Raw genomic sequence first — 17601 nt, 5'->3', positions numbered from 1 at the left:
AGATGTCTTTGAAAAGAGAAGAGACGTCTTTGAAAAGAGAAGAGACGTCTTTGAAAAGAGTGAGATGTCTTTGAAAAGAGAAGAGATGTCTTTGAAAAGAGAAGAGACGTCTTTGAAAAGAGAAGAGACGTCTTTGAAAAGAGTGAGATGTCTTTGAAAAGAGAAGAGATGTCTTTGAAAAGAGTGAGATGTCTTTGAAAAGAGTGAGATGTCTTTTAAAAGAGAGAGATGTCTTTGAAAAGAGAGAGATGTCTTTGAAAAGAGAAGAGATGTCTTTGAAAAGAGAAGAGACGTCTTTGAAAAGAGTGAGATGTCTTTTAAAAGAGAGAGATGTCTTTGAAAAGAGAGAGATGTCTTTGAAAAGAGAAGAGATGTCTTTGAAAAGAGAAGAGATGTCTTTGAAAAGAGAAGAGACGTCTTTGAAAAGAGTGAGATGTCTTTGAAAAGAGAAGAGATGTCTTTGAAAAGAGTGAGATGTCTTTGAAAAGAGTGAGATGTCTTTTAAAAGAGAGAGATGTCTTTGAAAAGAGAGAGATGTCTTTGAAAAGAGAAGAGATGTCTTTGAAAAGAGAAGAGACGTCTTTGAAAAGAGTGAGATGTCTTTGAAAAGAGAAGAGACGTCTTTGAAAAGAGTGAGATGTCTTTGAAAAGAGAAGAGATGTCTTTGAAAAGAGAGAGATGTCTTTTAAAAGAGAGAGATGTCTTTGAAAAGAGTGTTTGAAAGAGAGACAAGGTGAGAAAAGAGAGAGATATAGTATATGTACTTGAAAGAAAGAGAGAGATATGGTGAGAATGTCTTTAGACTGCTCATGCTGTTTCTCTGTGCATTGAGCCTCATTGTGTAGGACAGGATTCCCCAACTTGCGGCCCACGATTTGGCCCGCGGGTGATTTTCAGTTGGCCCCCTATATGAAACATGTTGGAGGATACATATATGAAACAGTGGAGAACGCTGGAGGATACATATATGAAACAGTGGAGAACGCTGGAGGATACATATATGAAACAGTGGAGAACGCTGGAGGATACATATATGAAACAGTGGAGAACGCTGGAGGATACATATATGAAACAGTGGAGAACGCTGGAGGATACATATATGAAACAGTGGTGTCTCATCACTTGTAAAAGTTTTTGTCCCCCAGATTGTTTCCTCCCTGTCACTGTGCGCACAGACACATTCCCAGCCCACATATTCTACCAGGGCTGAACTGATGACCAGCATGCAGCATACCCGGGTTAATGACGAGAGTGGAAAAGAATTTCACATTGATGGCCAATAGGGGTAGAATGAGTTCATTCAGGTTCAAGACAGATTCCTTTCCTTTGATAGTTGAATCAGAAGGCCAATGTTTTGCAACCCCTCCCTGTTCTGGTCTCATACCATAGAGCATGTTCCCAGAAGTAGGACTGACTACAGTAGGCTAAGTTATGTAGACCTCAGTAGGACTGACTACAGTAGACTAAGTTATGTAGACCTCAGTAGAACTGACTACAGTAGACTAAGTTATGCAGACCTCAGTAGGACTGACTACAGTAGACTAAGTTATGCAGACCTCAGTAGGACTGACTACAGTAGACTAAGTTATGTAGACCTCAGTAGAACTGACTACAGTAGACTAAGTTATGTAGACCTCAGTAGGACTGACTACAGTAGACTAAGTTATGTAGACCTCAGTAGAACTGACTACAGTAGACTAAGTTATGCAGACCTCAGTAGGACTGACTACAGTAGACTAAGTTATGCAGACCTCAGTAGGACTGACTACAGTAGACTAAGTTATGTAGACCTCAGTAGGACTGACTACAGTAGACTAAGTTATGTAGACCTCAGTAGAACTGACTACAGTAGACTAAGTTATGTAGACCTCAGTAGGACTGACTACAGTAGACTAAGTTATGCAGACCTCAGTAGAACTGACTACAGTAGACTAAGTTATGTAGACCTCAGTAGAACTGACTACAGTAGACTAAGTTATGTAGACCTCAGTAGAACTGACTACAGTAGACTAAGTTATGTAGACCTCAGTAGGACTGACTACAGTAGACTAAGTTATGTAGACCTCAGTAGGACTGACTACAGTAGACTAAGTTATGTAGACCTCAGTAGGACTGACTACAGTAGACTAAGTTATGCAGACCTCACTTTTCTACCCCGTTTGTAACTGCCAATGTTCATGGACGTTCACAGTGTCTCTTCACTTCAAGTTTCCAGAACATGTGTGGGCTGTTAAATGGTAGTGTTGTTTGTGTTCTTCCTTTGTGTGGGCTGTTAAATGGTATGTTGTTTGTGTTCTTCCTTTGCAGTTATTCTACACAACGCCATTCCCTTTGTAGGATTTGGTTTCCTGGACAATGCCATCATGATTGTAGCTGTAAGTTACACCACATTAACAAATGAATATCATTTTTAGAAGTGTGTCACTGTGGTAGCCCTCTATCCATACTGGTATTACAGTAATGCTAGATAGATTCTGCAGTAAAATGTGGTAGATCCCTGGTTCATTGGTTTCATTAACATTGAAGTGAGAATCTGGTATCTGTCATTTACTAGAGAGCTGGTAAGTTCTATTTTAGCTTTTCAAAACGTTGACACCATTTTTTTGCCACTTAGCAGAATCTTTTATCCGTATCTAACTCATTTAACCTCATTCAGAGACTTTTATTCTGAAGGACACAAATGAGTGGTTGAAAGTTGAATACAAAGTTTAGCTTTCAGTGGTGCTTTCCATTACAGCGTGAAACTACATACTTCATAAACATGATCACGTGTTCTGTGTTCCTACATTGGCTTAACAAATAACAACAGAGAATTGATGATGGTGTTTGTGTGTTTTATTTTTTTAGGGCACGCATATTGAGTTGTCCATAGGTGTGATCCTTGGGATTTCAACCATGGCAGGTATGTCAAAACCAGAAATAATGTGTTGAGTCCCAAATGGCACCCTGTTCCCTATGTAGTTCACTATATGGGGAATAGGGTGCCATTTGGGATGCAGACAATATGTTTTGTAATGTTTGTGTTTGTATTTTTAACAGTGCCTAAGTGAAAGTCTACACACCCCTTGCACAGTCTTAAGATTACATTTAAAAAAGGGATTACGTTTTTTTATTTTTTTTTACCTACAGGTCTACACAACCTACTCCACATTTTCAAAGTGAATTTATTTTACTGAAAATTTTCCAAATTAATTTTTAAAAAATTGCCCGAAGATGTCTTGATTGCGTATGTCTTCACACCCCAGAGTTCATACTTGGTGGAAGCACCTTTGGCAGCCATTACAGCTGTGAGTCATGAGGGGAGGGGGGAGAGGAGAGGAGAGGAGGAAGGGAGAGAAGGGGAGTGGAGGAGGGGAGGAGGGGAGAGGAGTGGAGGAGGAGAGGAGGGGAGGGGAGTGGAGGAGGAGAGGAGGGGAGAGAAGGGGAGTGGAGGAGGGGAGAGGAGTGGAGGGGGAGGAGAGGGGAGGGGAGTGGAGGAGGAGAGGAGGGGAGAGGTGGAGGGGATGACTAATAATATTCAACCATCTTTGAACAACTCTTGGCGCAACGTATATCCATCGTTTTTTATCTAAATTGCTCAGTAAATTTGGTTGGGATCATTGATGGACAGCAATATTCAAACCTTGTCTCTGATTTTCAAGCAAATTTAAGTCAGGACTGAGACTGGACCACTCAGGAACAATCAACACCTCTTGGAAAGCCATTGTGGTGTGTCTTTTGAATTAAAATGTGTGTTATTGTCCCGCAAAAAAAAACGAAACTAACTTTTTACCTGGGTTTCGCTCTTTTTATATTTATTTTGATCATGACAAACTCCCCAGTCCCTACCGGTGACAAGCATACCCATAACATGATGCTGCCACCACATTACTTGAAAATACAGAGAGTTTCACTCTGTGCTGTATTGCATTGGATTTGACCCAAACCTGTAGTTTTTAATTTAGGCCATAAAGTTAACTTCTTTGCAGTGTTGTCTGCAAAGTATGCAGTATTAGTTAACAGCCTTGTTGCAATCAGAATGAATGATTTGGAGTGGATTATTTAACAAAGGCATCCTTCTTTTCACTTTGTCATAAAGGTCAGTAATGTGGAGTGAATGCAATGTTGTTGATCCCTTTGTATTGTCAATTATTTTGGTATTCTTGTCACCGGCAGGGACTGGGGAGTTTGTCAGGATCAAAATAAATATGAAAGGGGCAAAGCCCAGGAAAAAACGTTGAAGGGGGAGGGGAGGGGAGGGGAGGGGAGGAGGGGAGAGGAGGAGAGGTGAGGAGAGTGGTAGAACCACCAACTGATATTGAAACAGATATCAGCACCATAGAAACTGTTTGCTGCAGAACCTGTAATATGGGTTGATATGAAGTCCATTAGACTAGCTGAGGGAAACACACACTGCTCTGTCAGCAGATTGATTCTATCTCTTCCCATGTGTGAGCCCTGATGGAATTTGGGATGGGTACCAGCAGCAAAACAAAGCTATTGACTCTGTGGAAACTGGAAACGTCTGTCAGATTGTCAGTCAATTGAATCCTGGGGTAGTTGAGGACTGCAGCATCCCCTATGGCTGGCCTATGCTATGGGTTAAAAACATATTGTGATAGTGGGAGATTGTTTTCTGTTAGGTCTTCTCTCCGTCTTTTTTTTGTCCCTCGGAGCAGGAAACCGTATGTTCTCTTGATTATGGTTAACAGTTGCAGCATGGTGGCATTTCGCTGGGCCCTTTACTATTCAGATGCAGTATAGTATTGGATGTGGAGGTGTGTCTGCTGGTACTCCAGCCCTGCTGAATAATAGACTGTGAAGCCTCTCCCAGTGAGATACTGCAGGGCTGTTTCAGGGAACAGCAGAAAGATAAGACTGTGATGTCACTACTAGTTATAGTAAAGCTCTGGACCCAGCCTGTCACTGCTAGTTATAGTAAAGCTCTGGACCCAGCCTGTCACTACTAGTTATAGTAAAGCTCTGGACCCAGCCTGTCACTGCTAGTTATAGTAAAGCTCTGGACCCAGCCTGTCACTGCTAGTTATAGTAAACCTCTGGACCCAGCCTGTCACTACTAGTTATAGTAAAGCTCTAGACCCAGCCTGTCACTGCTAGTTATAGTAAAGCTCTGGACCCAGCCTGTCACTACTAGTTATAGTAAAGCTCTGGACCCAGCCTGTCACTACTAGTTATAGTAAAGCTCTGGACCCAGCCTGTCACTGCTAGTTATAGTAAAGCTCTGGACCCAGCCTGTCACTGCTAGTTATAGTAAACCTCTGGACCCAGCCTGTCACTACTAGTTATAGTAAAGCTCTGGACCCTGCCTGTCACTGCTAGTTATAGTAAAGCTCTGGACCCAGCCTGTCACTGCTAGTTATAGTAAAGCTCTGGACCCAGCCTGTCACTACTAGTTATAGTAAAGCTTTGGGTCCTGCCTGTCACTACTAGTTATAGTACAGCTCTGGACCCTGCCTGTCTGAGGAGAGGGAAATGGATGTGTCAGCTGATCTGAGGAGAGGGAAATGGATGTGTCAGCTGATCTGAGGAGATGGAAGTGGATGTGTCAGCTGATCTGAGGGAAGTGGATGTGTCAGCTGATCTGAGGGGAGGGAAGTGGATGTGTCAGCTGATCTGAGGGAAGTGGATGTGTCAGCTGATCTGAGGGAAGTGGATGTGTCAGCTGATCTGAGGGGAGGGAAGTGGATGTGTCAGCTGATCTGAGGGAAGTGGATGTGTCAGCTGATCTGAGGAGAGGGAAATGGATGTGTCAGCTGATCTGAGGAGAGGGAAGTGGATGTGTCAGCTGATCTGAGGAGAGGGAAGTGGATGTGTCAGCTGATCTGAGGAGAGGGAAGTGGATGTATCAGCTGATCTGAGGAGGGGGAAGTGGATGTATCAGCTGATCTAAGGAGGGGGAAGTGGATGTGTCAGCTGATCTGAGGAGAGGGAAGTGGATGTATCAGCTGATCTGCGGAGAGGAGGAGAGCAGAAAAGAAGGAGAGAACAACTTTTGATGGAATTTCACTTTGAACTCAGTGGTTCTTCACCAACTGTTATGAAAGTACTGGAGGGGTAAAGGAGGAGAATATCACTAGTTTTGCCGTCTGTCTGTAATCGGATTTCCTCGCTGCTGTGTTTCTAACAGTAAGACAGAAATCTAAGAGATGCTAATGGGACTGTATATACCGTACAAAAACTACACCAGACACCAAAATGCTGAAGTAAAATTCTGGGGGGTTCTGAGTGTCTACAGGGGATTCTAAATTGGATTATGAATCATGTCTGCAGCTTTTATTGACAAATAAAGTGGAATCATCAGTCACATCCAACCTGAAGGCTTTATATTTAAACTTCAGCTAGTCAGGTAACCTATTGTACTTCTCACTATCAAATTGTTCAAAATGATGGATGTTGGTTTGGACTGAAATTAGGCTCTGATCTTGTTAAATGTATCTAGGACACATTCTCTCCTTCTCTCTTTGGATGGCTGCCTAAAAACCTGCAGCAGCAGTGCTGCTGCAGCCTGGCTTGCGTCCCAAATAGCACCCTATTCCTTATGTAGTGCACTACCCTATGGGCCCTGGTCAAAAGTAGTGCACTATAAAGGGAATATGAGCATGGGGAGAAGTAGTGCACTTGCTCCAGGAGCGTGGGGAGAAATAACTCAACACACGACCATTAAACTCCAACTCTATGACGTGTTTGTGTGTTTAATGGATCTCATTGGAGCATACAAGGACCTCTGACCTCTGACATCATCAACAAGTTCTTCCCCAAGGCAGAACCATGACCTTCCTCTCTTCTCTCTCTGCAGCTGCTGCCCTGGGGAACCTTGTGTCGGACCTGGCTGGACTCGGGTAAGAAAAGCCGATCAAACCAATCGTCTGTTAGGGCTAATACAGTCCCTGGTGGCGTCCTGTTGCAGTCTCACTGTGTACAGTCCCTGGTGGCGTCCTGTTGCAGTCTCACTGTGTACAGTCCCTGGTGGCGTCCTGTTGCAGTCTCACTGTGTACAGTCCCTGGTGGCGTCCTGTTGCAGTCTCACTGTGTACAGTCCCTGGTGGCGTCCTGTTGCAGTCTCACTGTGTACAGTCCCTGGTGGCGTCCTGTTGCAGTCTCACTGTGTACAGTCCCTGGTGGCGTCCTGTTGCAGTCTCACTGTGTACAGTCCCTGGTGGCGTCCTGTTGCAGTCTCACTGTGCAGTATGTATCTCAGAAGATTGCTACAGTACTAATGTGGTTTCTGAGAACTCTCCGGACTTCTCCAAGCATTGTGAGAACTGATTATTTGCGGTGCGCAACTGAAAAAAAGACTACGTGGATTGCGCCCAATGAGCTTACAGGCAAACAGCAAACTTCAGGCTGAAACTAGAGAGAGGCCACTGATGTCCTCTAATCTGACGTCTCTCCCGTGTCTGTACTTTGACAGCACATCAGCATAATGGAGAAGAGCTGTTCTATAATCTCAGTAAATACTGTCAAAAGACCAGTCAGTTTCCATACCAGGACCGTTAGACTCTGAAGTGTCAGTCTTGACCAGTTTCCATACCAGGACCGTTAGACTCTGAAGTGTCAGTCTTGACCAGTTTCCATACCAGGACCGTTAGACTCTGAAGTGTCAGTCTTGACCAGTTTACACTACCAGGACCATTAGACTGAAATGTCAGTCTTGACCAGTTTCCATACCAGGACCGTTAGACTCTGAAGTGTCAGTCTTGACCAGTTTCCATACCAGGACCATTAGACTCTGAAGTGTCAGTCTTGACCAGTTTCCATACCAGGACCATTAGACTCTGAAGTGTCAGTCTTGACCAGTTTCCATACCAGGACCATTAGACCCTGAAGTGTCAGTCTTGACCAGTTTTCATACCAGGACCATTAGACTCTGAAGTGTCAGTCTTGACCAGTTTTCATACCAGGACCATTAGACTCTGAAGTGTCAGTCATGACCAGTTTCCATACCAGGACCGTTAGACTCTGAAGTGTCAGTCTTGACCAGTTTCCATACCAGGACCATTAGACCCTGAAGTGTCAGTCTTGACCAGTTTCCATACCAGGACCATTAGACTCTGAAGTGTCAGTCTTGACCAGTTTTCATACCAGGGCCATTAGACTCTGAAGTGTCAGTCTTGACCAGTTTCCATACCAGGACCATTAGACTCTGAAGTGTCTTTGGGCAAAAAAGGCCCTGGGTAGCGCTTTTTACATTTTAGTCATTTAGCAGACACTCTTATCCAGAGCGACTTACAGTTAGTGAGTGCATACATTATTTTTATTTTTTTCATACTGGCCCCCCGTGGGAATCGAACCCACAACCCTGGCGTTGCAAATGCCATGCTCTACCAACTGAGCTACATCCCTGCCGGCCATTCCCTCCCCTACCCTGGACGAATTGTGCGACGCCCCATGGGTCTCTCGGTCGCGACCGGCTACGACAGAACCTGGATTCGAACCAGGATCTCTAGTGGCACAGCTAACACTGCGATGCAGTGCCTTAGACCACTTTTTAGTGTGAGCTGCACCTGGGGAGGATATCTCAATGCTCTGGAGGCAGTTGCTGCAGAGTGCTTGGCTTGAGCTAATGTCCTCTCATAGTATCTGTGTTACGCCATCTGGTTTAAACTGTCATTTATTGTCACTGTCTCGGTGCAAGAGCCTCAAACATCATCACAGACTAATGTTAAAACCACTGTAACAGAAACTGTTAGACGGTGACAGTCAAAGGCAGTTCGTTTTACCAGAGTGCTTGAGCTAATGTCCTGTCATTGTCCCTGTTTTACCCATGTGGTTTTTGTCCAGAAAGTAATGATGACTTATGGCCTGTTAGTCATTGTGACTGGTTCCAACACAACCTATAGAGCTACACAGGCCTGAGTGCCAGTCTGTTTGTACTCTCATACCAACTCCTTGTCACTCATTGTCATACCAATGACTGCCTTGACAAGGACAGCGATAGCATTACCAATAGCACAAACAGATATGGGACCAGGCTAGAGCAGATCTGGGACCAGACTAGAGCAGATCTGGGACCAGCCTAGAACATATCTGGGACCAGAATAGAACAGATCTGGGACCAGACTAGAGCAGATCTGGGACCAGCCTAGAACATATCTGGGACCAGAATAGAACAGATCTGGTACCAGCCTAGAGCAGATATGGGACCAGGCTAGAGCAGGACCAGCCTAGAGCAGATCTGGGACCAGCCTAGAGCAGGACCAGCCTAGAGCAGATCTGGGACCAGCCTAGAGCAGATATGGGACCAGGCTAGAGCAGATCTGGGACCAGCCTAGAGCAGGACCAGCCTAGAGCAGATCTGGGACCAGCCTAGAGCAGATATGGGACCAGGCTAGAACAGATCTGGGACCAGCCTAGAACATATCTGGGACCAGCCTAGAACATATCTGGGACCAGCCTAGAACATATCTGGGACCAGGCTAGAGCAGGACCAGGCTAGAGCAGATCTGGGACCAGGCTAGAGCAGATCTGGGACCAGGCTAGAGCAGATCTGGGACCAGGCTAGAGCAGATCTGGGACCAGGCTAGAGCAGATCTGGGACCAGCCTAGAACATATCTGGGACCAGGCTAGAGCAGGACCAGGCTAGAGCAGATCTGGGACCAGGCTAGAGCAGATCTGGGACCAGGCTAGAGCAGATCTGGGACCAGGCTAGAGCAGATCTGGGACCAGGCTAGAGCAGATCTGGGACCAGGCTAGAGCAGGACCAGGCTAGAGCAGATCTGGGACCAGAATAGAACAGATCTGGGACCAGACTAGAGCAGATCTGGGACCAGCCTAGAGCTAAGCTACTGTAACTAAATGTTTCCTATTGGCCTTGTTGTCAGCATTATGGTGATTATAGAATAGCTTTTTGTTGTTGTATTCTCTGCAGTCCTTTTTCTATCACTGTGACAGAGAGGATGTTTGAATACCCAGATGTCATATAATCTGCTGCTGTCTCTTTCTGAAGTCTGTAATTTGATGTATGAGTCATTTCAACAGCAGTCAGCTGCTGTGGCTGTGTCTCCAGCATCTCCTCTGTTAGCTTGGTTTGAGCTGTGGCTCCAGCCTCTCTACTGGTAGCTTGGTTTGAGCTGTGGCTCCAGCCTCTCCTCTGGTAGCTTGGTTTGAGCTGTGTCTCCAGCATCTCCTCTGTTAGCTTGGTTTGAGCTGTGGCTCCAGCCTCTCTACTGGTAGCTTGGTTTGAGCTGTGGCTCCAGCCTCTCTACTGGTAGCTTGGTTTGAGCTGTGGCTCCAGCCTCTCTACTGGTAGCTTGGTTTGAGCTGTGTCTCCAGCATCTCCTCTGTTAGCTTGGTTTGAGCTGTGGCTCCAGCCTCTCTACTGGTAGCTTGGTTTGAGCTGTGTCTCCAGCCTCTCTACTGGTAGCTTGGTTTGAGCTGTGTCTCCAGCCTCTCTACTGGTAGCTTGGTTTGAGCTGTGTCTCCAGCATCTCCTCTGTTAGCTTGGTTTGAGCTGTGTCTCCAGCATCTCCTCTGTTAGCTTGGTTTGAGCTGTGTCTCCAGCATCTCCTCTGTTAGCTTGGTTTGAGCTGTGTCTCCAGCATCTCCTCTGTTAGCTTGGTTTGCACACTATGAACATCTCATCATTCAGTGAAACATTTAAATTTACCCTCAGATACATTTAATCATTTTGGTGGCAGACCTAGGTTTACTGTATGTTTCTACTGTTCTGGATGTTGACACATTTGAAGAAGTTGACCAGTAGAATATGAAGAGGGCACTCGGACTTACAGCTTGGCCTCACTGTCCCCAGTGTTTAGCCAGTTAACACCTACTCAGCTCTGCCCTCTACTGGCAATGAGGTTAACACACTAGAGCGTCATTCCCCGTTATAGCAGCGTCTCTCCCAACATACTGTATGTTGGTTTACATTGTGTCCATAATGGTCAATGTCATCAAGTAATCTTACACCTAACAAATAGTCATTTCTGTCAGATTATCACTGTATGTCTATCATGTACGTAATGTAGATGTCGATCTATGTAATAGTCGTCCAACTGACATCTGGCAAATTATGCCATTCTGTCAGATTATGCTCATTTATTGTCTGACCTGACAAAGGGTGGTCTTTACAAATCCTTTATTTCTCCACTAGAATCAGTTCATACAGTAATGAGGAGCATATACAGTGAGGGAAAAAAGTATTTGATCCCCTGCTGATTTTGTACGTTTGCCCACTGACAAAGACATGATCAGTCTATAATTTTAATGGTAGGTTTATTTGAACAGTGAGAGACAGAATAACAACAACAAAATCCAAAAAAACGCATGTCAAAAATGTTATAAATTGATTAGCATTTTAATGAAGGAAATAAGTATTTGACCCCTCTGCAAAACATGACTTAGTACTTGGTGGCAAAACCCTTGTTGGCAATCACAGAGGTCAGACGTTTCTTGTAGTTGGCCAGCAGGTTTGCACACATCTCAGGAGGGATTTGGTTCCACTCCTCTTTGCAGATCTTCTCCAAGTCATTAAGGTTTCGAGGCTGACGTTTGGCAACTCGAACCTTCAGCTCCCTCCACAGATTTTCTATGGCATTAAGGTCTGGAGACTGGCTAGGCCACTCCAGGACCTTAATGTGCTTCTTCTTGAGCCTCTCCTTTGTTGCCTTAGCCGTGTGTTTTGGGTCATTGTCATGCTGGAATACCCATCCACGACCCATTTTCAATGCCCTGGCTGAGGGAAGGAGGTTCTCACCCAAGATTTGACGGTACATGGCCCCGTCCATCGTCCCTTTGATGCGGTGAAGTTGTCCTGTCCCCTTAGCAGAAAACCCCCCCCAAAGCATATAATGTTTCCACCTCCATGTTTGACGGTGGGGATGGTGTTCTTGGGGTCATAGGCAGCATTCCTCCTCCTCAAAACACGGCGAGTTGAGTTGATGCCAAAGAGCTCGATTTTGGTCTCATCTGACCACAACACTTTCACCCAGTTCTCCTCTGAATCATTCAGATGTTCATTGGCAAACTTCAGACGGCCCTGTATATGTGCTTTCTTGAGCAGGGGGACCTTGCGGGCGCTGCAGGATTTCAGTCCTTCATGGCGTAGTGTGTTACCAATTGTTTTCTTGGTGACTATGGTCCCAGCTGCCTTGAGATCATTGACAAGATCCTCCTGTGTAGTTCTGGGCTGATTCCTCACCGTTCTCATGATCATTGCAACTCCACGAGGTGAGATCTTGCATGGAGCCCCAGGCCGAGGGAGATTGACAGTTATTTTGTGTTTCTTCCATTTGTGAATAATCGCACCAACTGTTGTCACCTTCTCACCAAGCTGCTTGGCGATGGTCTTGTAGCCCATTCCAGCCTTGTGTAGGTCTACAATCTTGTCCCTGACATCCTTGAAGAGCTCTTTGGTCTTGGCCATGGTGGAGAGTTTGGAATCTGATTGATTGATTGCTTCTGTGGACAGGTGTCTTTTATACAGGTAACAAACTGAGATTAGGAGCACTCCCTTTAAGAGTGTGCTCCTAATCTCAGCTCGTTACCTGTATAAAAGACACCTGGGAGCCAGAAATCTTTCTGATTGAGAGGGGGTCAAATACTTTTTTCCCTCATTAAAATGCAAATCAATTTATAACATTTTTTACATGCGTTTTTCTGGATCTTTTTGTTGTTATTCTGTCTCTCACTGTTAAAATAAACCTACCATTTAAATTATAGACTGATCATTTCTTTGTCAGTGGGCTTTACGTACAAAATCAGCAGGGGATTTTCCCACTGTGTCTAACTGTCTAATGATCAAACTGTCTCATTAAGCCTGTGGACTAGGCCTACTCACTGTATCACAACCATTATGCTATCATCATCATCTGCTGTCAGGGAAGCTGTTTGCTCAGCAGAGCACAGTGGTGCTTGTTAGTTTATCCCGGTGTATCTGCAGTGACCTGTGGGGTATTGGTTTAATTTGGTTCTGCTGGAGTGAAGACATTCCCCTGACTGAATTTAAACAGATCATTTGGTCCCTCTCTGATAGATTAATTATTAATGACTAATTATTACACCCTGAAACTGTGTATAATGTGTTAGAAATGTGTGAGTGTAGGACCAGTAAAGGCTATGGCATTGAGCCACTATTTAGCAATGTGAGTAAGAGTTAGGCCAGACAACAAAGACAACTGAGAAACTAAGATAAAGAGGCCCCCCAATTTAGGGAGGGGAGAAACTGTTATGAAAACATGGTGCAGAATATTGTGAGAACGGCAATAACTGAGTAATGCAGGGAGTAGGATATGTGTGTGTGTGTGTGTGTGTGTGTATATGTGTGTGTGTGTGTGAACTGATGGTCAGTAGAGCAGTTTTAGAGTGGAAAACTACAGCCCGCCTACAGAGGGGAGGGATTTTTTTGTATGACGTATGAGTATAAAAGATGGATTCTGAAATTGTGATGGCAGAATTCTCAATGAATAAATATCTCTGACTATGCAGACCGGGACTCTGGCCGTTACTTAAATCCCAAAAGACTTACAACCTTTTGGGAGACGCACAGAGACACTGAAATAGTTTGTTAAATAATTCACGTAACACTCTCCCTGACTGAATTTAAACAGATCATTTGGTCCCTCTCCCTGACTGGGCATCCAGCCTGTGGATGATTGAGTTGCTGTAGTCCAGGTGTAGGTAACTAGATTCAGCCGCTGGACCATTTTTTGGGAACGTAGTTATAATAATTTGTACGCTGCCGATTGACCGCAACTCAAAAAAGAGATTGTATTTGAAAATAACAATAATTTCTTACCTTGATTACATTGAGACACGGTGACGTCTCTTTAAAAAAAATGTGTTTTACTAAAACTTTGTGGGGGGCCCAAATAAATCACTCACGGGCCGGTTTTTGCCTGCAGGCCTCCTATTGCCGACCCCTGCTCTAGGCTGTAGACCTATCAGTGATGATCCCTCATAGGGACACTTCTCTATTGGTTCTCTATGATTGGTTGGGACCAGACTGAATTGGCCAATGTGGGAGTACGTTCCCATGGCTTCGTCCCAAGTGGTACTGACAGACGGCTGGGTCTGAAATGTTGGCTCTATGGGCCATTCTGGGTCAGACAAGTTCCTGAGCCATCTGTGCCACTGCTCTGTCTGGCACTCAGTTGGCATCATAATGGAGATAGCTGCTCTGTCTGGCACTCAGTTGGCATCATAATGGAGATAGCTGCTCTGTCTGGCACTCAGTTGGCATCATAATGGAGATAGCTGCTCTGTCTGGCACTCAGTTGGCATCATAATGGAGATAGCTGCTCTGTCTGGCACTCAGTTGGCATCATAATGGAGATAGCTGCTCTGTCTGGCACTCAGTTGGCATCATAATGGAGTTAACTGCTCTGTCTGGCACTCAGTTGGCATCATAATGGAGATAGCTGCTCTGTCTGGCACTCAGTTGGCATCATAATGGAGATAGCTGCTCTGTCTGGCACTCAGTTGGCATCATAATGGAGATAGCTGCTCTGTCTGGCATCATAATGGAGATGCCATTTCAAATGCAGCCCATGGGTGCGTCTAAAATTGTACCCTATTCCCTATGTAGTGCACTACATTTGACCAGAGCACTATGGGCCCTGGTCAAAAGTAGTGCACTATATTGGGAGTAGGGTGTTACGGGCTCCCGAGTGGCGCAGCGGTCTAAGGCACTGCATCTCCACGCTTGAGGCGTCACTACAGATCCCCTGGTTCGATTCCAGGCTGTATCACAACCGGCTGTGATTGGGAGTCCCATAGGGCGGCGCACAATTGGCCCAGCGTCGTCCGGGTTTGGCCGGTGTAGGCCATCATTGTAAATAAGAATTTGTTCTTAACTAACTTGCCTAGTTAAATAAAGGTTAAATAATTACAGATGCAGTCCATGTTCCAGGGATGTCTGTACTCAGCCTGAAGGCTGGCGGCCAGTGGGCATTGCATCTGAGGTGGCTTTAATCCATCAGATTAAGCACTGGCCCTGACAGGCTATGAAATATAGCTCCCCTAGGAGCAGAACGCTACGATAAGCAAAACGCTTTATTTCTGGGCTATTTTAGTGCCTGGGTTTGATCGAGGCGAACAAAAAATACATTCAATTGGAAGACATTATAGTGCACAAAAATATGATAATTTGTTTTCCCATTGCATCATTGTTTCATCATCAGGCAACACATGCCCCTCACCGAGCGTCCTCACTAAATACATTTGACATTTTACATTTTGAGTCATTTAGCAGACGCTCTTATCCGGGGGCGGCTTACAGTCAGTGCGTTCATCTTAAGACAGCGAGGTGAGAAAACCACGTATCACAGTAATAGTACGTTTTTAAAAAATCCTCGATAAAGAAGTTAGTCAGCAAAGTCAGTGTTAGTAGGAAAAGAGAATTACAAATGTTTATATTTTTGTTAGTTTTTTTAATGGAGAGGTGAAGACCATGATGTCTTATTGAAGATAGTCTTTGAAGAGGGTCTGAGATGTTTCGGGAAATATGGGCAGGGACTCTGCTGTCCTAGCTTCAGGGGGAAGCTCATTCCACCATTGGGATGCCAGGACAGAGAAGAGCTTGTGTTGAATAGCAGCATGTGTTTTGATTAATGTTTGTTGGTAAAAAAAAAAAAAAAAAAATCCCATTTTTTTATGATTCTATGCACAGATGTCTGTGTCAGAGGTTTGCTGCTGTGCGTATTACTGGTTGAGTTTGATATTTCCACGATTCGTATTATGGTAATTTCGTATTACCATATCACTCCTGCAATGAATGGGATCTTTCCGCTGGTGACCCCTTAAAGATCAGGACCTGTATTCATAAATCTCACTGTAGGAGTGATGATCTAGGATCAGAGGGGCGGAGCTGAACCTAGACCAGAACTCCTACTCTTAGATACTTTTAGAATCAAATCAAATCAAGTTTATTTGTCACGTGCACAGGTTACAGCAGGTGTAAAGGAGACGGTGAAATGCTTACTTGCCGCACTTCCTCAACAGTGCAGTATAATGTAAAATAGCAAAGCTAATCAATAGACAATAAGTAGATGAATATAAATTAAAAGAGCACAACAATTGCATTAAGGTATGTAACCATAGTATTTTCCTGTGTTAGCCTTGCAGGTTACGTGGAAGCCCTAGCCTGTCGTTGTGGGCTGGTGGGTCCAGACCTGAACCCCAAACAGGCTGACATGTGGCAGACGAGAGTTAGCACCCACACTGTGAGTATCTGTCTATCTCTGAGAGGACATACACACTGTCTGTCTGTCTGTCTGTCTGCCTGCCCGCCCGCCCGCCCGCCTGCCTGCCTGCCCGCCCGCCCAAAATATAAAATATATTTTGATTTGTTTAACACTTTTTTGGTTACTACATGATTCCATATGTGTTATTTCATAGTTTTGATGTCTTCACTATTATTCTACAATGTAGAAAATAGTAAAAAATAAAGAAAAACCCTGGAACGAGTAGGTGTGTCCAAACTTTTGACTGGTACTGTATATGCCAGGAACCGCTTGTGGATTTGACACCTCTACCGCTATGCGGATGTCGGCTAAAGCAGATCTGATTGAATAGAGCCCTAAGCCAGTCAGAAGTGGCCTACAGAATATGCTATTGGTTGTGCAACCATTTGACTGAACACAGTATTTTTTTTCTGAATCCAGCAGTCAGGCTAAGAAAAACCTTTAACTTTCCTTCACAGAGTCTCTCCGGTTTTTACTGGCCAAGAGTTCTGTGCAGGTTACGTACTTGTAGCACTGCATGTTTAGTATTAGTATTAGGCATCAGAGTAGTAATGTAATGTTGTCTCTTGTTTTGTTTTGGCTTTAGGGTAAAGCCATCGGAGTTGCCATCGGCTGCATCTTGGGGATGTTCCCTCTACTGTTCTTCAAAGATGAGATGAAGAAGAAAGAGGGGGAAAGGGAGGGTAAAGATGGATCACCAACCTCCACCTCCACTGACAGCAGCAGCAGCAATTGAGACAACTTGACAAGAAAGACTTACCTTCTCTGGAAGAGCGAGGACTTATCATTGGACGAACAACTACTACTTCACAACCCAACTTCTGCATAATGAATAACCTCAATCTGTTTCACCAGACAGACAGACCTTCCTAGGTTAACTAGATTACTAACACTACAGTGTAGGAAGCATGACTACCGTTGATGTCAATTGTTGATGTCAATGTCTTAAATAGTTCCTCCTGCAACATTCAAAAGTAGTATGAAGAAAAACAACAACAATGAAAAATACAAGTGGACCACTCTTCCAACCATGTTTTCTGCTGCTTCTTGCGTTTTGGTTTTGAGTTGATGCAACTTTTTTTTTTGAGTTGGTGTAACTTAGTTCTAATCAGTTAAGAGGTGGCCAGGATGGATTCCTGGTGGACTACACTCAATTCAGTTCAATTGAACTTCAATATCCCTCCAGGGGAAATTCCTGCAACATTTTTCGAGTAAGTAATCAACATGCTGTGGGCTTTTCTCTCTTTAGATGAAATGACAGTGTGAGGAGAGGGCAAGGCCAGCTGCTTTAGCGAGATAGCACATTTCCAGAAAATATTCAGCCTTCAGTTAGTGTGCTGGGGTTGCAACTTTCCCACTGGATTTAATTCCACCTTACTTACTTACTGTTCTTATGGCTGTGGCTTCTTCTAACGGTGA

At 44.5% G+C, this 17601-nt stretch overlaps 1 protein-coding gene across 1 annotated transcript in view; it reads left to right on the top strand.

The window, feature by feature from the left end:
- Window positions 1–17164, top strand: part of LOC311140403 (transmembrane protein 65-like) — a 43967-nt gene extending 26803 nt beyond the window's left edge. The window contains exons 4-8 of the mRNA XM_084175441.1: window positions 2308–2375; window positions 2848–2902; window positions 6797–6839; window positions 16056–16161; window positions 16769–17164. Coding sequence (XP_084031567.1) covers window positions 2308–2375; window positions 2848–2902; window positions 6797–6839; window positions 16056–16161; window positions 16769–16918 — 422 coding nt within the window. The 3' untranslated portion in view covers window positions 16919–17164. The remainder of the gene's footprint in view (window positions 1–2307; window positions 2376–2847; window positions 2903–6796; window positions 6840–16055; window positions 16162–16768) is intronic.
- The last annotated feature ends 437 nt before the right edge of the window (window positions 17165–17601 follow it).

The sequence above is a fragment of the Coregonus lavaretus genome (genome assembly GCF_964263955.1).
Source record: "Coregonus lavaretus genome assembly, chromosome: 13".
Classification (NCBI taxonomy): domain Eukaryota; kingdom Metazoa; phylum Chordata; class Actinopteri; order Salmoniformes; family Salmonidae; genus Coregonus; species Coregonus lavaretus.
Note: the sequence above shows the minus strand (reverse complement) of the source record. Positions and strands in the feature narration are given on the sequence as shown.